General features: G+C 48.8%; 1 protein-coding gene across 1 annotated transcript in view; it reads right to left on the bottom strand.

The window, feature by feature from the left end:
- Positions 1–11,865, bottom strand: part of RXRG (retinoid X receptor gamma) — a 39,245-nt gene extending 27,380 nt beyond the window's left edge. Inside the window, exon 1 of the mRNA XM_075760316.1 lies at positions 11,719–11,865. Within this exon, the coding sequence (XP_075616431.1) occupies positions 11,719–11,815 (97 nt within the window). The 5' untranslated portion in view covers positions 11,816–11,865. The remainder of the gene's footprint in view (positions 1–11,718) is intronic.
- Between the last annotated feature and the right edge of the window lie 12,509 nt (positions 11,866–24,374).

Genomic DNA, 24,374 nt, shown 5'->3' with positions numbered 1-24,374 from the left:
CCATTTCTGAGTATGAAGTGTAATCTATACCATCAAGCCAAGCTCATTCTCTGGGATGCTCCAAGAAACTTTTCCGCCCCTAACTGCGGGTGGCAGGTGACCCCGTCTCGCTCCGCTCCTCTGTGCTGGCACTCATTCGCAAGGCGACAGGCAGCTCCCTCCACACATCCGTTCTGACTCACGCTTTCTGCTCCAACAATGCACTTTTTAATATCATGCGAGGAGCAAAAACAACAGGTCCACTATAATGCTGAGCTATCCTGAGGCAGAAAATCCATTTGGAGCCCAGCTAGAGAGAGTCAAGTCAATTAGACACTTTCTGGGGCATCAAACTGCCAACAATCCCGGCCTTTGTAACAGTAAAGAATCGCTGCCTATGCGCTTCCCAGCGACTCCCCCTTGCCAGAGCAGAAAGGTCAGCAGCGGTAGCGTCATGGAAAAGCATGCAGCAAAGTATTCCTGGGAAGGTGGATCAAAGAAAAAAAAAAAAGAAAAAGGCCATTTGGACCCTCTGGAAAATATTTTTTTGTCAACTGCATCTATTACTTTGGGTTGGGTTTGCAGGGGAATAAGCAAGCCCATAATACAGGAGATTTGTGCCACCCCAGATAAAGATTTTGGGCATGCGTCCTAACGCGGAGCAATGGTTGGGTCAGGGTTTGGAAGCTTGTGGCTCCCTGCCTACTTTCAGACAAGTCACTCCACTTTTCTAGCTTTGCTGGAATAAAGATCCTAGAGACAAAAAAAAAAAGGAACCACAATACTGCAACTGGGAGAGTCACACATCCTTCTGCATTTCAAAGCAAGCACCTGATTTCTCTTGCCAGCGGCGCAAGGAAGCAAACTGGGCTATAAAACCAGGATTTCAGGTTGGATGAGGACCAAATGAAGCCAAGATATCTATCGGCAGGTGCTAAAGTCACTCAGATCCAAAGGCAGGTCTCCGACCAAAAGGCCTGCATGTCCGGAGAAGATTTGGGTGGGAAATGAACACTCAGCTCTTAAAGTCCACTTTGACACATCACTTGGTGTTCAGCAAGGGGCTTTCAAAGGACAGGTGAAGAAAAGGTTCACTTGATAGCACCCTGCAAGAAAACTTCTGAGTCAGAGTGCCAGAGGACCTACAGGTTGTCATTGAAATGCAAGCCCCTCTAACCGTGCTGTACACACAATGTGAAGCTGGGATTTTTGCAAAAAGCCTGAAAACAGCTGAGTTACCTTGCTTCAAAGAAAACTACACTCTGAAGACCAAGATTTCCTCATCTCCTGAAAAAAAAAAAGTTCTCAGAGAAACCTTAGAAGACACAGCCCATGCAACTGCCTGCAATTTTGCCGTTTCCCCCACAACAACCATTTCTCAGAGGAAGTATTTCAACAGAAGATGGTTCCTTGACAAGGTAAACTCTGCATTGTTGCTTGTAGGGATGGGGACTCTTAAAAAAAACCAAAATAACAAGCAAAAGAACAAACCAAACCCCAAGAAAACCACAACACAAAGAAAGAACACCTCCCTAACAATAAACCTACAGATTTCAGGGCTTCTCTGACTACCCAGAAACCAACTACCTCAGTAAAACTTGGTGCCCCCCCCCCATCTCTGCAGAACTCCTGGAAAAAATTTCCAAAAGCTCCCCTTCCCCCCCCCCCCTTTTTTCCCCCCAGATTCTGCTCCACTCTTCATTCTCTTTTGCTGGCAAACCTGGATTTTTGCGAGCAGACTACATTCCCCTCCTTTGGCAAGGGCCTGAGCTGGGTGGCATACAGGTGGCAGGGGACAGCCCAGCCACGCAAGGTATCTGCTGGACCTTGCATTTGTTGATGACCACCAGAGCTCAGCACAGAGTGGGAAGGTCTCGTCACAGCAGCGCCCTGCACAAGGCCACAAAGGGTTCCCACCTGCATCCCCCACAGCCTCCTGTGCAGTTGGGGGCTTTGCTTGTGACTCTCACTCTGTGCATCCCCACGTTCATGCTTTTACATTTCCTCCTGCTTCAGCAAGTGCAAAACTCCAGAGACAACCTGTCAATCTCCATCACATCCAGCTGCCTCAGATGGTCTATTTATACCAGACAGGCAAATGGAGATATCTTGGAGTTCAAGGTAACAGGGGTTACTTCTGCTCTGAGTAGCTCCTTTCTCAGGGGAGGAAGGCTTAGAGGCATCCAAGAGGAACAGCTTCACATCAGGGGCTAGCACCAATACCTTCATGGCTGAGGGCACAGTAGCCATCACCAGCCACAGCCTGGTCCCCATGGTCCCAGCCACAGCAGCCAGGCCCCAAAAGCCCAGAAGGTTGATAGCCATCATAAGACATCTCAATCCAGGCGCCTCTGTACCCTGCCATGGGAGAGGGGAGATCAGCATGTACCTTTAGATTTCTAATCCATGCTCTCTCCAAGCAAGCTGTCCCAGTTTTGGCAGGGATAGAGTTAATTTTCTTCCTAGCAGCTGGTATCGTGCTGTGGTTTGGATTCAGGATGGGAATAATGTTGATAACACACTGATGTTTGTAGTTGTTGCCAAGCAGTCAAGGACTTTTCAGCTTCTCATATTGTCCTGCCAACGAGAAGACAGAGGGACGCCCAAGAAGCTGGGAGGGGACACAGCCAGGACAGCTGACCCCAACTGGCCAAAGGGATATTCCATACCATATGATGTCATGCTCTGCATGTAACTGGGAGGGGGGCTGGGAGGCAGGTGGGCTCAAGAACTAGCTGAGTATTGGTTCTGGGTGCTGAGCAATTGTGCTGTGCATCACTTGTTTTGTATATTCTTTTATTGTTGTTATTATCATTGCCTTCCTTCTCTGTCCTATTAAACTGTCTTTATCTCAACCCACGAGTTTTACCTTTTTCTTTTCAACTGTCTCCTCCATCCCACGGGGGGGGCGGGGGGGTGGGCGAAGACGGGGAGGCAGGGAGCAAGCGAGCGGCTGCATGGTTGTTTTAGCTGCCTGCTGGGTTAAAACCACGACACCAGAAAGGCCACAGCTTCAAGCTTGCTCACACTGGGTTCCTCCATGGAGCACTGCCTGGATCAGGTGCAAACATCAGACTGCACACTGTCACATTAATGCCATAGCAAGGACTCCAGCTTTCACTGAATCACTCCTGTCTCTCCTGCACTTTTATGTCTACAATACGATCTGCTGTGTGGCAGCCAGTGTATCTGATCCAGGATAAAACCTGCCTTATCAAGTTGGCCCATTACTATAATTTAAAAAGATCTGAAGGTGGCAGCATTTACACCAGATTAGCACTTTGCATCATGTGGCCATGGAGATTTTTCATCTGGACTAAGGGCCCAAAAGCCACATCTACCATATCACTGAGGCACAGCTTTAGTTAGTGTTCTCAGCCAGCTGTCTTTGTAGTTTAGTCCTTGCTCGAGTCAACGAGGCATTTTTACAAGCCATGGTGGAGTGGTGGGGCTGCTGCCCCTTTCCTAGGATGCTTGCAGCTCCTCAGGAGGCAGGCAGCTCACCTGGATCCCACCTCTGTTTCACTTCTTTAGATGCCACTGGCTCAGTTAACCTTTTTCCAACAGATTTCAGCCTGTCTATTGGGTCCCCTGAGAGCAAGGAAGGAAATAAAATACCACTAAAACCCAAGTGTGTCTGCATGAAAGAGGGAGAGGGAGGTTTCTCAATGCTTTGCTGTCTCCTCTAACGCACAAAGGTCTCATCTGTTTCTGCAATGACATGATCTTCCTGGGGATGGCTCTCCCGAGCTCCACTGAGTTTCAAGCAAGTCTTGGAACAAGTTTCCATCCCTTCAAATCCTCTGATCAGCAACCCTGGCCTAGCACTATCTGCACAGCAACTCTGCGCACTGCAAGCCCCCAGCTCACACCTATAACGCCTCTGAGTCACCAGGGGAAAAAAACAACAAACAAAACCCAACAAAAACCACACACAAAAAGCCCCAAAACAATAAATCAGCCCACATCATTGACACACCCTGTTCAATGCTATGCTGCAGAGCTGGAGCCCAAAGACACCCCTCATAAACAGCAGTAAGAAGACAGGAGAGGCAGGATACAACCACCTCACTGCCTCTGACTGCACTGGTGGCTCCGACAATTCCACTCGTGACCGTCTGGATCTGCCCCCTAAGCCATGCAGGCTTCGGCTTCACAGAAAACCAACACGTTCATTTTGTGATCATCTTTCTATAGATCCTACCAACATGAGTTCCAGCCTCCACCAGCCTGGTCTGTTTGACATTCAGGGGACTGAGCCATCTCTTTGCCTTGCCCTGACAGATACGCACATCCCTCATCTCTTCTAGCAGCCATCCTTCCCCTAGGACTCAGCTTTCAGTGGCAGCCAAAGGGAGAAAAACACAACACGAAACTCAGCCAAAGCCTTCTCCCACGAGATCAGTTCCTCTCCATGTTTAAAACCCTTCACCCACCTGCGCAGCCAAAGGGCAGGTAAGGAGCCAGCTACAGTGAGCATTCCTTTCCTCATCAGTGCCCTCCATTGCATTTCAAATATATTCTCCTCCAAAAAGCCACGTTTCCCTGCACCAAATGGAAAATCCACTGGTATTTAAAGCCACATAAGCATGACAAAATTCCCTGTGCCCCACAGAAAGGAACAGCCCTGTATCAAGGCAAGCCCAGACCACACCATGCAGAGCCAAGACAGCACAGCAGCAAGAAGCAAACGCGTGAAGAATTTGCAAGGATGTGGAATGACATTTGCTGGCACTGTCAAATATCTGCTCTCTGCCCCCCAACCTCTTCCCAGTAGAAAGAGAGAGAAAGGAGTGAGCACCTGCCCACAGCCACATGTTTCAGCCCCGTCCTTTCAAGCCTCTGAGCATAAGGAGCAGCCTCTGCACAGCAGAAGCAGAAAAAGGGCCCAGGACAACATGAGCGCAGCAATGCACACTGAGTACTGGCACCGCACTGGTGTGCGCTGACTTTTAATATGCAATGTGCAGGTTTCTTAAAAGCAAGACCTGAAGATCCCAGAGCAGCTTCTTCAACACAGAGCTGTCTCCTCTGCTAGCCAAACATTAAAAAAATTCTGGAGCCCAGTCTCTTTTCAGGTCTTAAGCTTTCCAGCTGCCAACCAGCAGCACAGCCCCAAAGGCTAATCTATACCAGTAAATTCACCAGTACCAGGACACAAACACAATCCTAGGGTCTGTCCTGCTGGTTGTAAACACAGTCCCTGGCACTTTCCATCAGATGGTTCCCAAGCACACTTTGAGAGTCAGCACAAGCCAAGGGCTGTTCCCACAGGGAACTTTGGACAGGTAAGAGCCAAGCCATAACCACACAAATCAGTTTCCCCTGGTTCATTTCATTAGCAAGGCTATTACATCATACCTATCCACTAAATCCTGCAGCCCTGGAACCTAAAATCCAGGGCAACAAAGACCCAACAATTCAAGCATCCCAGAAATTGTGCAAAACCTATCCCTCAGTGCACCAAGTACTTCTCTGAATCCCCCTGGGTACCTGTGCCAGGTGGGAAGCTGTCCGAGAAGACGGCTCCCCTAAGACATGAGCTACTTCCAGCTCCTGCAAGCAGAACAGGCTCATTTACAAGCTGTGCTTTGGCACACATAACCTCTAACCTAGGATGACACAGCAGCAAGGGAAGAGGAGTACTGATGAACCCTTGGTCAGGTGAAACAGAAGAGCTAAAATAGTCGAGGGCCTCAGCTGACACCAGTGGACACAGCTCTCTGACAAACAAAACCACCACATTTGCAATACTCAAGGGCTGCCCCAGTGCCTCTTGCTGGCTGGAGGCCCAGCTATTGGTGCAGGCTGGCTCCCAGGACCCCAAGCAAGCAGACTCAGAAGCAGCATCTTTGACAGGGCTCTCCACCTCTGCCTGTCCTCTAGGAAGATGCAACTTTCTGTAAATTCCCATCACCTCCAGGCAAGGATCCCCCCAAAGCTCCCCCATCATCTGTAAGCCTCCTTGGAGAATAGCCTTGTTCACGTCTCTGCTGAGCACCTTGAACAGCCGTTCCCTCAGACCAGCCACAATCCTGGCCTTTGTAACAAGTCAGCAATAAGAAAAAGGTCATTCACATCCATCACTGTGTATGTGGCAGTAAATGGGGCCAGGGCTACGGGAGAACAGCCAGGCAAGGGCCAGCCAGTGCTCTGCAGGATGTCTGTGCAGATATTACTACAGATTTTGGGGGCAGCCAGTCCTGGACCCACACAGTTATCACTGATGGAAGATGCCAAATGGTTCAGGGCAGACTGCTTGGAGATACCTGCTGGAGGAAGGACACTTGAGCACACTCTGCTCCTACCTCCCCTGCAAGCATCCACCATGTGCAAGACAGACCTTTGGCCTGGCTCCGTCTGGTTGCTTTTTACACCCACGGGATGCCCTCACCCAGCACACACAGCTCTGTCCTACCCCAAGTCTCAGCCTACACACAGGGGGCTTAAAAAAAAAAAAAAATTACCCAGGTTCAAGCCCCAGTATCACTTTTTTGGCCAGCTGAGGAAGGCAGCAAGGATGCAAGGATACTTGATGGGAGCTGTGATGCAATCGCTCCCTGCCATCCCAGGCCCTAAAGGGAACTTGGCTCCTCAGCCACCTGCCCCATCCCCAGCCGAGCAACCACAGCCGCTGCTGGGGCACCCACGGCCCTGTGCGTGCAGCCAGGGATGGATGGCTCCATGGCCAGCACATCAGCCCTCCCCATGGGCTGACTCTGCACAAATGGGGATCATCACCCAGCATGGAAACAGGGCCAAGCGCTTCCCAGCTCCACAGGTCAGCAGGGCTCAGACCACGTGTGTGATGCAGAGGCAAGGCTGGCCAGGGCTGCTGAATGGGACAGGCAGTTTTGCATCTCAATTGTTCAAGGTGCTGGTGCAACTGTGGAGGAGCCCATGCTGCCCAGGTGGTGACCTACCCAAGGACAGGTCCCCAAATGCACCCCCTTCTCCCTCAGCAGGACTCAGTGCCCTGTTTCTCCACCCACAGCATTCAGAGGGAGGAGTATTCACCTGCTGCAGGGTCACTGTGCTTCTGTGGCCATATATCCCTAAGAAAACCCATCCTAAAGCACGTGGCAGTCCCAGCCTGCCTTCAAGCTGCCATCACCCAAATGCAACCCCATTGCCTGGCTTGAAAATCTGCCCCAAGCGCCCTGCTGTCCCCTCCTTGCCTCGTGTATGCCTTTAACAGTTTGCTGGATTACCCATTGCAACTAAAATAACAAAGCTACAAAACAAGAGGGCAAACAAACACGATATTCTGCAGCAATTAGGTTAAACAGGGAAAAGGGGAACAGGGAATGAATGGACAATGGGGAGGGCAGGGACACGGCAGTCCAGGCTCCGGCAGGCTGGGCACGAACTGTCCTTGGGAGTCCGGGTCCGAGCCAGGGAGCAGCGAGCTGTATGTAAGGAAACGCAGGGAGATGAAAAGTATTATTTAAACAAGCACCAGGCAGTCCCCATGGGCCTCCCTGTCTGCTCAGCTTCATCACAGAGCGTCCAGGGAAGAGCTGCTCCTGCTTTCCCCCCTCACTGAGTCCTTTCAGGTGGTGGGAGGATGCTGGCAAGCTGCAGTGGGGTCCACTTAGAAAGGAAGGAATCCATTAATCTCCCTGGTAATTACTGCCACATATGGATTTGCACAATTACACTCTGTTAATTGGTTATTACGGGCAAGCCAGACTGATTGGGCAGAATGGGTGGGATTTAACCCCTTCACTGCCCTCAAGGCCAGCCAGACACAGAGGCAGCCTCCCTCCCACAACACTGCTGTATCCTCCTGTAACCTTGCTGGCTCCTATGTCAGCAAACATGCCCCCCAGTACGCAGCCCGAGGCATCTTTGCTCTGATGCCTCCTTCCAAGGAGACGGACCCAAGGGGAAGGAGTGAGCCTGCACCTCAAACCAGCCAAACTCCTCAGCCAATTTCATCTGCTCTGGGTTTGCAGCAGACGCACCACGTACTCCCCAGGGTGCTGAGGCACTGCAAACTCAGATCTTGTTTGTTTTTAGAAGGAGATCCAGATTCCTTGTGTACTTCGACTTTGTGCCCTCAAGCCCAGCAGGGTTGGTGCCAAGGAGAAAAGAATCCACCCCCAAGCCTCTCTCGGTCTCTGAATGCAGCTTCACCTACTAGATTTGTAGCGTTATGCTTCTCTTCCTCAAAGCACCAAAACCAGAGGCTTTCCTCTAGTAATAAATATATATATATAACCACAGTAATATAAACTACGCCCAAAAGTACAGATAAAGCCCTTGTAAAACTCCAGACAGCACAGGATTTCTGCTAGTTGGGTGTGGAGGCAGCCCAGCCTCCCCACACTGCAGCCGCCACCTCCAACACCCCTCACAGGTAACAAACAGGGCCATCCAAGCCCTGGCCCCAAAATTCCTTGTTTGGGATCCAATAATGTTTCTGGAGAAAGCTCAGAAGGGGCAGGCCAAGGCAAGAGCAATTTCTGCCAGAATCGTGTCAAAGGCTTCCTGTTAAAAAGCCATAACAAGAAAGCAAACAAGAGCGTTGCAGAAAACCCACAGGGCAGCAGGGCCCATCTGAGGGGAGAGCTGTGCTCAGCAGCCACTGACATCAAGGACAGAGCAGGCATTAGCATCCTGGCACATCAGAGCCACCACACTGCTGCTTGGCTTTTTCAGGCTCGCTCCTATGTGACGCTCCTCCATAGGAGAGGGCACAGAGAAACCTACTCCAGATAGCTCACATCACCCAGATAGAGAAGACCTTACACACTGTTGTTTGCAGGACATAGCAAAGCACCACTCCACCACACTGTGCCTCCCCATCCTGGCACATTCTGGATTTTTACTCTCATTTATTGCATTATCACAGTTTCCCAGAGACTTCCTCTCTGCCTGCACTGTCACACACATGGGTGAGCCTTGAGATAGCACCCTGCTGCCTCATCCTCTCCCTTCCCCAAGGGCAGCCCAGCACCCCTCCCCAGAGAGGCAGCACCTACTTGGCAGTACAATATTATTCAGCACAACCAAGGCACTTACAGCAAGACTAGAGCAGAACCAGGCACCACACAAGGTGAGGACTATCAGCTCAACTTCTGAATCACCCTGGCAAGCTACTGCAACAGGAGCAAGGAGAGAAGCCAAACAGGATCACAGCAAGAGAAGAGAAATCTAACTCCAAACCATTCTCTAACCTCATCCTCTGGGTAAAAAGGCCTTGGGTTTTCAGCTGAAGTAGATCCAAGAGGAGACTCAAAACACCTGCAATAAACATCCACTCACCCACCCTTTCCCCTACTGTTATCACTGCAGTAACGCCTGCTACAACACTCTAGGTCTAGCCTAGAAGAAAACTCCTTCTCATCAGCTAATTAAAGGGCTTTTACTGTCCCCTCTCTGCTGCAAGCAGCAGGCTCAGCAATAAAAGTTTTCTCCCTAGAAGGTCAATGGAGTTACATGAAAGATGGAGTCGGATTTGCTCCTGTTGTTTCAGTCACCTGTGATTTCCCAGCTCCCTGACTTCAATACAGAAATTTCTTTCTCATGCAAAAGCCAGCTCCAAGCTCACTGCCCAAAGGGAACCATCTCGTCCATTGTAAAGGCAGCATCTCCCATCTCCCTGCCTGAGTGTTTTCAGGCATGCGTGAGCTTGTTTTTGAGGAAGAGAAAGGCAGGCCAGCCCTGCGCTCATGAAAGGTTGCTGATCTCTCCTGTAAACCAATTGCCTCTGCAAAGTTCGGAATGAATCTTCAGAACTGTCAAAGGGAAGATCGGGCAGAACCTGCAACCGTGCTTAAAAAGGTCAGCTGGGAAAAGTCAGGATGGGAAGGATGCTCGCTTTATTGACAGATGCAGAGTGGAAGGGGCTAACCTGTGAGTACCTGCAAGCTGGCTTTGGCAGCACACACTAGACTTCAACTCGGGGTTCTCTTGGCTGTAGCTGGTGACAAATCCTTTGTGGATCGCTTCCAGACAACAGAGTCTGGGGACTACACCTGAGAGTGGGGCTGAGCACCAGGCAGAGCTTTTGTGCAGCCTTCCTTCATCCTGAGGGATGAGGGTACGCTGGTGGGGTGGATGCCCTTCTGGCTCTCATGACCCAGATCAGCTTTTTAGATCTCTGAGCCTTGAACATCATTTTATCTCTGTCCTTCACTTTACGTGCACACCTATTTGTCCAGGTTTCTGTAGGAAATGGAACTGTTGGCATCCAGGCATTTGCTGTCAGTTTCTCATGTATAAAGTGAATCACCCCAGTAAAAAGCCAGTGACTCTTCCAAAACTGGTGGAATTTGACCCAAACTCCCCTCACCCTGGAAGTGCTTTAGACCCAGATAAGTTGATGGTTTGGAGTACTTGTAAAAATAAATGAATAGAAATTTTAAAAATGACAGTGATTCCTCAGTGCCCCAGGTGGTTATAACATGGGTTCTGCCAACACAGAAACGCACCAAGGATGCCTTACAGCTGTGCATTGCCTCCCCATTTGTGTGGCACTACAGAAATCCCGCTAGAATTGGACAGGGTTCGTGCGGGAACCTGTATGTCAGCACTGTCAGCAGGCACAAGCCTAGGTGGTTTTTCCAAAATGCTTTCAAGTTCCTGCCTAGCTCTCAGTTCTGCCTTTTGCCAAAGTCCCCTTCCCCTGAGCCTGGCTCAAACACACTAAGGACAGCCGTGCTCCGTGTAGCAAAGGGAAGGGAGTGAAAGATGGGGGGAAAGCAACTTCACCGCAGTCCCTCCAGCCCTCTGATCTGCCCAAGACAGGTGGGTTTGGATTCCCAGGATTCGGCCCTGCATGCAACGGTTACTTTGCATCCGATCAGATCAATTCCAGTGTTGTGCCACTGGTTTACCTCATGTACAGGAATCAGACAAATAGTGTATCATCTGCTGATGCTAATTAAACTTGATATTGATATGTGACATATTTACTACAAAAGCAGCAAGAGAAGTTGTTGTTTTAAATTTTATGTGACTTGGAAATATATAAAGGCAAGTAAATATACTCCTTTTGGTCAGAACGTTGTTATACATATATTGCAGAGTTCATATGCAGCAGAGATAGTGAAACACATTGAGTCAGTTCAAAACACAAACCAGGTTCAAAGGGATCTGAAATGAATTAGAGCATTATGGCATCTTCCCAGTGGAATTCTCTCTCTGTACATACACAGACACATATTCAATATATTTGACAAAATCAATATTTATCCAGGGAGAGCTTCAGTTTTTGGAGAAACATCACTTTCTTAAAAATATTATTCTAATGGAAAATTCTTGACTAGCTTTACATGTAACTTCCACCTGTCCTTTATTAACCTTTATAAGCTGATCCTCAGAACTCCTTTAGTATAAGCCATTGCCACCCTCACCCCTGAAGTATCCCCTTCCACACTCTGAACACTTTTCTTTCCCTCCGTTGCAGGACGAAAGCACAGACTCACAGAAATCAGGTCTGGAAGAGACCTGGCAAGCTCATCTCACCAACTTCCTGCCCCAAATCAGACCAGAGACCTTTGGGTACAGAGCTGCCACCTCCTTCCACAGCCCATCTGTCCCATCACATCTCCACCACCCCTGTTAAATAGCTTTTCCCTCCTGCAATGCAGAGTGCAGCGCAGCGCTATGAGGGTTTCTTTCCAAAACCGGTGCCTCAGTTAAACTCCCATAAAGGCTCTGTTCAGTCGGTGCCTATTGCTACAGGCGGCTGGGCAAGCCGATTCACGTGGGGTCAGAGCAAGGACTTACAGAAGTGAGGGAAGGAGCCTGTCTCCAGGGAATAAGGAGCCTGCGTGTCCGGCTGCATTTCCAACCTGCGTCCTGTCTCTTCAGCAGACTCAACCATGAAGGGAGGTTTGGAATCAGCTCTCCGCTGTGCTGGGCTGTTGGAAAAAGAAATGAGTGTTTACATATTACAGAGCAGCATCCTCACGATCCGTCCGAAGTTACAAATTTACCTCCCAGACCTTGACCGGGGCTGGGGTTTCCTGTGTTTGCTCTTTGGGCTCCTGTCTCTTTGGAAAGCGAGAGATGTTGCAATGCCGGGGGGGAGGGCTGGCTGGGGAAAGGCCCTGCAACACAAAGGAGTTGCTCCGAAGCTGCTCTGCTGAGAAAGTGTCTCCTGGAAGCGATTTCTTTTCTAACCCTGGCTCCTCATGGAACAAAACCAAGCAAACAACTGCCATCCCATCTGAGCATCCCTCTCAGTTCTGCTTTCCTCCTCTCTGCCAGTTGGTCTTTTTTCTGTCATCTGCAAGCATACCCGCTCTATCTGATGACAAACTTTGCCATTGCAAAGGTGGTAGTGTTAGCCACATCGCCACTGGGCCCCAGCAGAGACCAGGTGTAGCTGGCTCTTGCCTCACCGAAGCTGTCTGAGGACCGAGGGGGCAGGTGACAAGGGAGCAATGTCCTGTATGCATTCCTGGGCAGCGTCACTAGCTGCTTGCAGGTGACCTGGACAGACCCTTGTCTCCAGAAGGCTTTCAGAAGACAACCAGCTCTGTGCTGCAACCAGTTTTTCTTGTGCTAAAGTTAGAGCCCCTGGCTTTGTCCCTGTGCCTGCTTATCTCTGTTACACTCTCAAACCATGCGTGGGCGTCTGCCTTCGTCTTCCTTCTGTGTTTGGGTTTTACCAGTCCTGATGGAGAGGAGCTACAAGCAAATGACATTCCACTCCCCTGTCTGCAGTGATAATCTCAGGCTCTCATCTCCTCTGTGCTCCCCTTCAGGCTGTGTCAACATCGCCGGGGTTGTAGAGGGCAGGGTTACTCCGACTTCACTGCCCCGTCCTGTACACTGTGTGCTGCCCGGCCCAGCACAACCGCACAAAGAATATATTCCTCTGGGATGTGAGTCAGAGGTTTTAACCACCTCTCTCTCCTAGATTTCTCCACATTTACAGCAAGAAAACATGCAGGTCTCAGAGTGCAAAGTGATCTCAAAACTTCTCCCTTCAGAGACTTTCAGAAATTGGAGCCTCGGCGTTGCTGTAATCGCCTCGGGTCAGCAGACAGAGCATTGCTAAAGCCAAGGTGGGCCACACAGCCCCTTCCACATCAGTGCTAACCACTGGGACATCTCCTGCAGGAGAAACAGCCTCAGGGAGTCCAGGCAGGCAGAGCTAGCAAGGGTGCCGAATTGCTCGTTTGACTTTGTTTACACTTTCAGAAAATTCTTAATCTGAAATTGCAACAAATTCCCTAAATTCAAGTTCTCATGGAGCTGAAACCCTGCAGGGTAGTCTGGATTGGAGCCATGAGGTGGGAAAAGAGACATGGAAAGGTAAGATACCCTGTGGCATCAGCTCTGAGTCTCTTTAGGAGCCATAGAAATCCAGTGTGCTCTGCCTGCTGTCTCTTCTCTCCACAAGCATTGCCCCTCTTACATCCTCACACTGCCATGGGTGAGACGGATCCAAACTCCTACTTTGTTGTTGTTATTACCCAGGAAGGGCTGCCTAGCAGTAAGATCACTAGTGAGTGACTCCAGATCCTCTCAAACCTGCCACTGACCTTTCAGATCCACTCAGATTTTCCTCCCCAGTTCCCACAGACAGCAAGATTTCTGCACCCTGAGCTGCGGTGCTTGGATCCCTCTTGCTGTCCCTTTCCCTTTCTCAGACCTAACATATCGCAGCAGATGCCAGAGCATGGAGCCACTCCAGAAACGAATCTGCAGTGTTACGTGGCACGGCTTTAATTACACGACAGGAGTCAGAAGAAAGGCTGTGAAACGCTGCTCTTTCAAAATCTTAAACCTCCACTCAGAGCACTTTGTGTGGCAGCAAGCACAAGTAGCAGGGCATGAACTCTGCAAGCGTACAAAGGAGCCGAATCAATGTCCTGTTGATACAGCCCAGCAAAATAAGCTAATGATGGACAGGACTGCAGGTTTTCATATGTGAGGGAAGGATTTACAGTGATACCAAAGGAATTATTTCAGCCCCACAGTGACAATACCCACCCGCTTCCTTATTATATTTTATTGATCTTGCCCTAAATACATGTGGCTGGAGGAAATGATGCATAAATTACTAACGAGTTAATTTCTTGCTCCGACACAGACTCACAACAGCCCTTTGAAGGGGAACTGGGAAAGACAATGTGTGAAAGGATAAAGGCAATGAGACAAGCTTGGATGTAATAATCCCATGTGAATGATTATTGCTGCAACTAATGTAATCTAATAATGAAGATTTTATGCCAGATGTCCCCCGGAATATGCCAGGCAGACTCGGGATTCAGCAGTGGATCCATTTCTAAGGAAACCTTGTTAGGAGGAAAAAAAATGCTGTTGTCTGTTCATCGAATGAGAGGCTGTAGACCTTTATAGTCAGAGTTGCAATAAAAGCATGCCTTGCAAAGCTTCCTGGGAGTGTGTTCCTTAGGCTTGATTGCCAATGTGTTTTCAGGTGAAGTTTAAGATACTGGGTTTGGCCTATAAAGCTCCTAACAGTCTGGAAGCAGCCCATTTCTGAAGCTGCCCCTTACCCCAAGCCAGAGCTATCACCAGGATTTCCCCTGTGTCTCCCTGGGGCAGAGAGGGAGCTGCTAGGAGGGCAATCCCCAGGACAGGTGAATGAAGAGTGGAGAAACACCTCCTTTGGTTTAATTTGAACTTGCATCCTTTCAGTTCCCACAAAGATATCCTAGACACAAGCTCCATTCCTGTCCTGGGGTATGATGCACCCCATACACCCCCTTTCTTCTCACAAGCTGCAGCATATGGGGACACCACGCAGCAGGGAAAAGGAAAACAGAGCACTGTGCACCAGAGGTGTATCATGGTGCACCCAGGCTACTGCAAAATTAGATCAGCTTCACCTTGGTTCATGCCATTTAGAAGCCCATTTTGCAGCAAGCAGGTGGAGCACGGGCCTGGCAGAGTGCTGCTGGCCACCCAGATCTTCATGAAGACCTGAACTAGACCAAATTTGTTACCCACAAAGAGCAGGCCAGAGTTGGGATGACTTGTTATTTCAGATCCAGCACCGAACGAATGCTCTTCTAGCCAGGTGTGAGGACAGCACTAGCAATGGGCACTAACTTCCAGGACATGTTAGGCAATCAGCCAAACCAGAGACCTGACATTGACACTTCCTCTTTGTTCAAAAACCCACATGAGCGAAGTTTACAAAACAGGCACAAACCACACTTTTTGCTCTCCCTCCTTGCTTCTGCTGCTTATTCATCACCTCTTTGAAAGTATATCATATAGCCATTCCAAACACCTATTCTGGGCATGCTTTGGGGTTTGAACTGCTGTTCATAATTTCTCCTTATTAACCCCTGTTATTTAAGTAGCTCTAATGGGAAGAAGGGGGAAGGGAAGGTTTAGCAAGATCCAGATCCACTAAAACACAAACCACTACATTCAACTTGAAAGATTTGTTTAAGCCCCATTAACTTAATTGGGACTTAACATCTTGTTCATTCGTTGTTTTTGCAGAAGACCTAGAGATCTCCACAGTAACCTGTGTGACACCAGTACTGAGTCATGGACATGGAGCATGGTTTGACTGTGTCAAAATTGCAGTCGCAGTGCTTCTCCCGTGATCCTCCTTTGTCAGCTAGTTTGACAGTGTAGGCTGCTTGTCTGTGTTGAAATCTGTTTCATGGGGGTTCTTTGATCTGTGCCTGTGCGCTGCTACTTTGTTCTAACAGGCACACAGCTGCCCCAAAGGACTTTGCAAACAATAATACAAACATAGCTGCACTTAGGACTTGCAAACCCTGATTTTAGCCAGTTTGTATGTCAGACGTCACTATGCCTAGGAACGACTTACAAACCAGACCAAAGATCAGGCCTAATTTTAGTAAGCCTTTGGGCTCTGCATCCCCTGACTGTGCTTGCTTTGATGAAACATGATCATAGGATGAAAGAAAGCAAAAACCCAGCTGGCACCTGCTGGGAGGGCAGGGAGAGAGAATCTGGCAGACAGGAGGTTCCTACAGAGATTGCCAACACTACTACACGTCTGTTTTGCTTTTTGGGCAGCATGGTGAATCCAAAGGTGATAAACATTCGGCTTGGCTGACCAGATAAGATGTGCCCACATCAGATACTCCATTCTCCCTCTTCGCTCGCTAGCATCTCTGCATCTCTCAAGGCAGCTCCTTCTGCTGTGCTTCAAGTCTCCGGCCCCTGAGCTTCAGAGAGGATCCAGGCTCTACTGGAGCGAAACACGTATGTGGGAATAGCTGCTCCCTTACAAAGAGCAGGCTGGCCGGCTGGGCTGCTCTGTACCAGACATCTGGACAACTGATTTCAAATTTCAGTTTGCAGCACAACACAAGGATTGTTGTTAGAGGACATCTTTGAAACTCAGGAAAGTTTGAGCCATCTGTAGTATTTTTAGGACAACAGCTTTATTTACAATTCAGTGCCATGAAAAGACAAATGTTTAACTAAACTGGGAGTGACTTTGTTCTCCAAATACTTCCAGTGAGGAAGAGTGACTCTGAAGTGAAAAAAGCTTGCTGTTGTCTGAGCATCAAAAGAGGCTAGTAAAGATTCTTGACTACCCTTTCTCTTGGTCTGAAGTCCTGAAGAAAGGACTACAGCCCGGTTGTGCTCTTTAACCAAAGAGCATTTAGTGTTCTCTGTTTACCAGTTAGGATGCAATTTCATTCTATAAATATCTAGTGGTTTTACTGTGCCATTGAACAGGCAGGTTAGCTGGCTCAATATATTTATCAGCTGACCACCTGCAGCCTGAGTGACTCATTGCCCCTGCAGCAGCAATCAGCAAGTAACATCCTCAGATGGAGGACAGGCAGACAAGTCAAACCGCTGGGCTGAAATAACCCTTGTTAGGTTTCAAAACCCATTCCTCACCCCCCACCTCTCTCCAGAGAAGCCTGCAGCACCTCTTTGGAGGGGTGGGCTGTACATCTAAGCATGAGGACTGGGCCCACCAGCTGGATTTTATGGAGGCGATCTGGAACGCTGGGCCCCTTCTGGGAAGGAAGGGGCTGCTGATAGCATTACCGCGTCTGCACTCTATCACGGGGATGCTTGCCTGCACCAGAAACAACACGCTAGGCAAACATGCAGACCTTTGTGGAAGCTACAGCAATTAGGTTAATTAAGAGCTGGGGCGGTCCCATATGTTTTCTGATCTGTTGTTTTTTAGGTTCCCTACTGCACCTGTTCCCACAGCCTCCAAACACCCCAAAGGCTCCAGACATGGGAACAGAAGGACGGCTGTCCCAGATCAGAGCAAAAGCCTGTTTGGCCTCATATCCAGCAGCAGATAGAGAGGGCAGGAGGCTATGAACAGGACATGTTGTCATTCCCCTAGTACAGGTCCTCTGGTCTTCCTGGGAAGGTCCCAAAGCTCTTCTCTAAGGCGTTGAGTATCATTCTGGTTTAGACACAAGGTAGAGGCATGAATTTCTCAGACTTAACCATCAGCAGTGCTGGGAAATTAAACCAAGCGCTCATTTTCCCAGGCCACCACTTCAGTGCTAGAAGAGCTAATAGCCACCTGGGTTCCTCTCAGAGAGCTCCTGCTTTTTGCATGGGGTGCATGGCACCAACTTCCACCCGCAATATCACTCACAGCCTGGTACAGGGGTTTGGAGCGGGCGACTTCTCAGGGCTCCTCAAATCCTGTTTCATAGGATCCTCTGACAAGTTCTTTCCTCAGGTGCAAGTTCAGGGAAAAACCTGCTCTTCAGAGTTAGCTTTGCTCATTGCAAAGTCTGGGAGACTCCATGTTCCCAAAACTCAAGACAGATGGTTCATCCTTGCACAGTGCATTTCTCTAAGGCAGAATCATTTTCTGTAGCAACACTTCAATGCCAATGTGAAAGCAAAGAGTATCTGTCTGCTGTTTGCAACCATCTCCATTTCCGCTGCTCATGCAGGAACATGAATAAAGTGCTTTAAAAGTCCACAGAGTCTCCATCACCAATTTCTGTCACCAAAAGGCTCTCCTGCAAGATTTGCTCCCACTTAGCAGACAGGGAAGGATGTAGTGAAGAGTCATTCACCATTTAATGGGCTGAGAACCCAAATCTGCCTTCTGCGTGTGCAAGGAAACACAAAAAGGTGACAAAACAAAAGCATTGACTGACCCATTGTGTGTTTATGCACAGACACGTGCGTGTGCGTTATTAGCTTTGTCTGGCAGCATTTGAAACACTTTTGCCAGCACCTAAAGGAACTGCTTCTGAATTTAATGCAGCCAAACCGAATGAATTGCAGTCTGGAGAAAAGGGTGATCTGTGTCGGACTTCTTTTTCAGCACTTACATGATTTCAGTGAGCCAGAAGCTTGTTTGTAAGTAATTACAGTTACTTTACAAGAAACTTTTTATATCCAGTATGTTTTTAAAATCTGGATTTTAAACGCAATGTTAGGAAAGGCATGGATTTTTTTAAAGTCTTGAGCGCTGTCCTCCTGGCATATCAGCTGGGATTTTATACCACTCTGTGTAGAAGCTAAACCCTCTACTCAGGCAGGGAAAATTAAACAGGGCACTGAATATTCCTGAAGAAAGAGCTAATAGAGGGAAAAGAAAATGAACCAGATCAATCTGTACTGACCTCAGCAGTAATATCCAGCTGCCCCAGTTCAAAAGAGCAGTGACAAATGCGTTCAGGTGAATGGCTGGCCTGTCTTCAGTGCAAATAAACCACCAGCCTGAGCAAACTCTGCATGTCTGAGTAGCGCGTGCAAAATTCACTGTGCCTTTACCAATTGCCCGCACAATGCAAACTGCCACCGTTCCCTTCAAAGGCATGTGGCAAGGGTCTCTCACCTCTACCCCAAGAACTGTACCCACCAAAAAACTCAGAGAGAAGAGCACAGGTGGCAGGTGAGAAGGGTCTTGCAAAACAGATGGAGCTGCTGTTCTCTCCAAGAGAGGAGGAAGAGCAGTAGAGAACATGGGCTGTCTCCCTGCTCATTCCTGCATGACTCCATGATGACTACTTCATCACTATAAAGTGCTTCAGCCAAATCCTCTGCCTTTAGTTGCAAGAGGTTACTGACACAGGTGAGTTTTTCTCTACAAGTGCTTCTGACACAGTAGAAGAACCTCTACTATATCTGGTTGTTTGCAGGGGTTGTGTTGGTTAAAAGTGATTTGCTGTAAAGTAGCAAAGATCATCTCTGTTCTCTGACAATGACCCAGCAGTTCCTAACTCCTCTGCAGAGCTTTCCTTTGCTGCCTTTGAGGGCCACTTAAATCAGACTCCAGTCTGGGAACAGCCCCGTGACACAGATAGCACACCCTGCTCTCCACCCAGGGACCAACCTGGGGTCCCTGGTACCAACGGAGGAGGAGGAAATACAGCCAGGACTGGAGAGGGCCCTTTCTCTCTATCTTAGGATGGGGCTTTCTAGGACTACCCCTGCTATCTTTCTGCTCAAACCGTATCATTTCCCCATAGGATATCTTGGTTGTCCATGCGAAGCCAGCATTTCACCATGGCTGATTTTTATGTTATCTGGATTGTTTGCACTGACATGAGACAAGGTGAAGCAGGGACGTGGCTGTTTCATGCAGTGTGGGCTGCGCTATATTCTCCTCTTGGTTTAGGCCAGGCTGGGCTTGATTTCCCAAGATCCCAAAGTGAATGCATCCTGCCTGATTGCAGCCCCTCCTTTCCCAGAAATCACCCTGTGGAATAATCCCTCAACAAAGTGTTTCCTGTCTCCCCTTTAACCCTTTTCCTTCCACCCAAATGCTCCATTACTCAAGGCCTGCTCCAGAAGGGATGGATTCAGTGCGATTCCATCTTCCTGCCCACTCAGAGGCTGTCAAAAGCCCAAAATGACAGCACTGGAGTGCCAGAAGCAAGCAAGTCACCTGCAATTTCACACCTGCCATTGCTGCTTTCATGGCAGCTGGCAAGGCGAGAAGTTGATGAAGGTCCCACTTGGCCCAAGCTGAAAGTCAAAGCAACTGTTGGGCTTTTCAGGGAATGTCCTTCCCTGAAGTGGGAAGGCAGGTAGAAAACCTGCTGGCAGCTGCCCGAGGGCATCTGCTGCCTTGCTGAGGAGGCATTTGTGCTTTTTGCATGCTGTCCTGTTCTTGGCAGCAGCTTTCCTGAGCTGGAAAAAGCATTAGCCATCATCAGCTGTGGAAACACTTTCTGGGCAGTGGATTTCTTTCTCACAATGGAGCCACAGCTGAACTGTGTTGGCCAAGGCTGCCTCCCTTCTGGATAAGATTTAATAGTGGCAGGTGAGTAGCAATAACCATCCAGCAGGTTTTGACTCCACTGGCCAAATCTAACCTGCAACCTTGCTTGTTTCACCCTAAAGGCATACATCAGAGGCCATAAACCAGGCTAGGGAGCTCCGTGATACAACCATGCAAATGCTGTGACAGGCTGGGCTCTGATGCCTGCTTTGCTGCCCTCCACCAAGTTTCTGCTGCCCACTACCAACAGCAGGATGGCCTCCCTGTCCATCAGCAAGCCCCTGCTGTATTTCTTATTTGACACAAGTTACGGCTCCCAGGAAACAGTGATCCTGTGGTCCTCTCTGTCCATGACCAAGAGCTCACCATGACAACTTTCTTCTCCAGGACTATGGTCTGAAGACCCTCACCAAATACCCACCACCAGCCACACGTGAGCAGCATGCTCAAGCCAGGAGGAGGGAGCCAGCCCCCTGCAAGAACCAGAGGAATTTAAACAGGAACGAGACTCGGACAGAAACCAGACTCACAGAGACTCAAGTATGTTGCATGGCACATTTTATGTTGCAGTCTGGCCTCCTGGCCATAATATCCTCTGACAGCTCCCAGAGCAGGAGCGGAGCAGGATAGTGATTTGATCACAACACCAACTCCTGCGGGAGCTGCTGCTGCTGCTTCAAAGTCCCTGCTGCCAGTCCTCAGCAAAGCACGCAAGGAGCTGCAAAGACCTCCAAGTCTCCAGAGCCTGTAGCAGTGACCTATCTTCGTGAGTGAAGAACTGCTGGCCAAATTCTGGTTCCAGTCCAACCCTTGAAAGCTGGAGCTCTGAAGGCAACTTCAGCCAGGCCCTGGTAAATGACTGCTTGTTTGATGGCTAATTGCTTATGAAAACAGAAGGCACAAACCAAATCTGGGAAGGGCTTATACTGTCTGTATCATCAAGGGCCCAAATCAAACACTACCTGTCTGTCTGAGACTTCAAGTGAAATTTTGTTTCTAAGTCCCCTTCTGTCAGACTGCAGATGTAAAAAGCTAAAGCCACCGGGGTAGCTTGGTTCATCAGGAATGTGTTAAGTTACGCCACAAAAACCATCCCCTTGCCAAGCAGCAAACACACAGAGCTATGAAAGGACATGCGTGCCTCCCAGTTAATGTCACCTTCACAGCTTCCATAGGTCACAGCACAAGTAGACATCCACTCCAAAATAAGATGCCAGGCAAAACATGGACCCCATTCTGAACAACGCCACGGGCCTGGGGAGAGCTGAGGAATCTAAGGGAAATTGGACAACAGGAAATAAAGTCCCTCCAGTTGCACAGCACTGCACCATATACAGGAGTGATACAACAGAGTTACTAAATGACCACCTGGCAGCAAGCGTTCCCATGGTCATTCTTGCTAGCACAGGGGCTCTACACATAGCAAACAGAAAAGCTGTGTTCACAGGCACTGCAACAGACACACATCCACAGCAAATAAAATGACTTCGTGAAAGATCCTAAAGGCCTGGATGCACCATGCCATCATAACTGGTAATTCACACCCCAAAGCAGGAAAAAACAGTGCCAGGAGTTGGGATTGTTCAGCCTGGAGAAAAGAAGGCTCTGGGGAGATCTAATTGCGGCTTACCAGTTTCTGAAGGGGGCCTACAGGAAAGATGGTCAGGGACTGTTTATCAGGGAGTGTAGTGACAGGCCAAGGGGTAATGGGTTTAAGCTGAAGGAGGGTCGATTTAGATTAGATATTAGAAAGAAATTCTTTACTGTTAGAGTGGTGAGGCACTGGAACAGGTTGCCCAGAGAGGCTGTGGATGCCCCATCCCTGGAAGTGTTTAAGACCAGGTTGGATGAGGCTTTGGGCAACGTGGTCTAGTGGAGGGTGTCCCTGCCTGCAGCAAGGGGATTGGAACTAGATGATCTTTGAGGTCCGTTCCAACCTAAACCATTCTATGATTCTATGATGATCAAGAATCAAGTGACCTGGACAAGCACAGGCTAACACTTCACCTGTGCCCTGGACTAACATTAACTATGAGGATAGACATAACCTGTAAGTCACTGGAAGAAATGGGATTCCCTTCAGGGAGTCTTTGGCCCAGGGGATGTATGGGAGAGAGAGAAGGCTAATCCCACTCAGATGTGGTCTCACTTCTGCTGCCTTTGGAAGTCACAAGGGATGAAGGTTTAGAGAAGGAGCAGGGATAATTTTCTAGTATCTTTTCCAGCAATAAAGCCCCTGTAACATCCCAGGGAAAGCTGCTAGAAGTACCAGCTCTGGTCAGCTCCTGGGAAAGGAGAAGCCAGGCTGCCTTTACTGCAGCAGGGTGGGAGCCATGCTGGCCTGAGCAGCTCTCTCCAGAGGATGCTGCAGGACCACGCACGTAGAGGACAACAACAAGGACAGGCTGGGGGACCCGTGTGGTGGTTTAGCTCTCAAAACAGCTCCTGCAGGGATTCAGAGCAGGGCATTTCGGGCTAATCTCTACATCCCCTCAGGGAACCTGAAGGATTACTGCTCTACATCTGCTCACACGGTTGGGCCCCACCTTGTCAAGGCGGGGGAAGTGCCGACAGCCACTCTTAGTTCGCTAATTGGTTTGCGATAAACAGCAATGGGCCCTGTCCACTGTGAGACAGCACCTCTTAATTGACTCCCTTGCTCACAGGCCTGATGGCTTCTCTTGAGCCTTGCCTAGGGCAGGAGTGCATCATCAAGGGCTGGCTTCTGGCAGCAGCTGTGGAGAGCCACAGTGCAGTTTCCTTGGCTGTGTCAGGCTTTGGGGAAGGGTGGCCGCAGGAGCGTCTGGCCATCACTGGCCCATGGCAGAGTCCTTGGCTCCAGCCCAAGCCAGGGTGGGAGTGGAGGTCCCTAGACAGCAGTCATCACTAATCCCCAGCGCTGTGCTTTCACCTCTTACCCCATGGTCTCCCAGAGCTCAGCTAATTTCCCAGCAGAAAGGGCTGCAAAGACCTGCATGGGCCGAGAGGTTTGTGCTGTTAACTATGCATCAAGATCACCTACTTGCTTCTCTTTCTGCTCTCCTCTCCTCCTGAGCATGCCTCTCACAGAGCACGATGCTGGTCCAGGCACCTGCGTTACAGGATGCATCACTGAGCCTTCCTCCTTCCTTTCAGGACTGGGGATACTGGTTTGGGGTCCAGCTCTGGCTGTGCTAGCTCCCAGGCAGTCAGTGCCATCTGCTGGCTACTCTTTCTTCGACTGCTCTGAAAACATGGAAAGCTAAATAAGGGACAGCCTTGCTAGTTAGCCAGTCTTCCCCCAGACCCTCACCTTCTGCTGCTGAAGCTATATCCCACAGGGCTGACCTAAATCATTTAAATGATGTACGTTTCCAAAAAGGGAGCATTACATTAAAAACATTTTATTAATTACTGTTACAAATAGAACAATACATATCAGATTTTAAGTCAGATATTCTTAATTTATGATTATAACTTAAACATAACTTAAGACTTTCTCATTTAAAGTCCTTTAACAGCTTAATAAATCATACTTGCAATATATATATATACACACACACAAATCTCAGGCTTCCATTTTATTTGTAAATAATACGCAGGCATGAAATCCTTACAAACACCTCTGAATTATTTTAAAATTACCCAGGCCCAGATCCATGGCCACAGACCTACTCAGGAACAGGTATTTTACAATACATTTACAGTTAACAGCACAGAAATAACCACAGTAAAAATCACACAATTAAATATTTATGTATACACCTGTATTACAGTGCATAATCCCACAGGGATGAGGTCATTTCAGATCTACTCACTGCATTCAGAAACTCGAGTACCTACTATAAGCACTACAATTCCTAGTGCTGTTACAATAAAAAAGCTTAGGAGTCTCTAAGCTTTCTGGGACATACAGCAGAAACCCAAATAATTGCCCATATCACTACAGGCATATTTATTGGCTGGGACATCCTCTTAAAATGAACTGACTTCAACAATTAACCAGATCAATGCTTTCAAGACTATTCAATGAATATTTTTTCATCCCGATTATTCTGTTTCTGCAAGTATAACCCATATGTGTCCAGAGGAGACACCTCCAGCAGTGTAGTAAGTGATGTGAAATAATCACCTCACCTAGGTACCTTTGAGTAGACCAGAGGGGAAACCAGCCTCCTCTTTAGGCAGCAGCTTACTATTTGCTCACCATCTGGACAAGAGATGGCAAGCTCCCAGTTATAACTACATGACTGAACATAGACAGTAT

This window comes from Balearica regulorum, chromosome 8 (assembly GCF_011004875.1).
Source record: "Balearica regulorum gibbericeps isolate bBalReg1 chromosome 8, bBalReg1.pri, whole genome shotgun sequence".
NCBI lineage: Eukaryota > Metazoa > Chordata > Aves > Gruiformes > Gruidae > Balearica > Balearica regulorum.
This window is presented reverse-complemented; position numbering and strand designations above follow the sequence as displayed.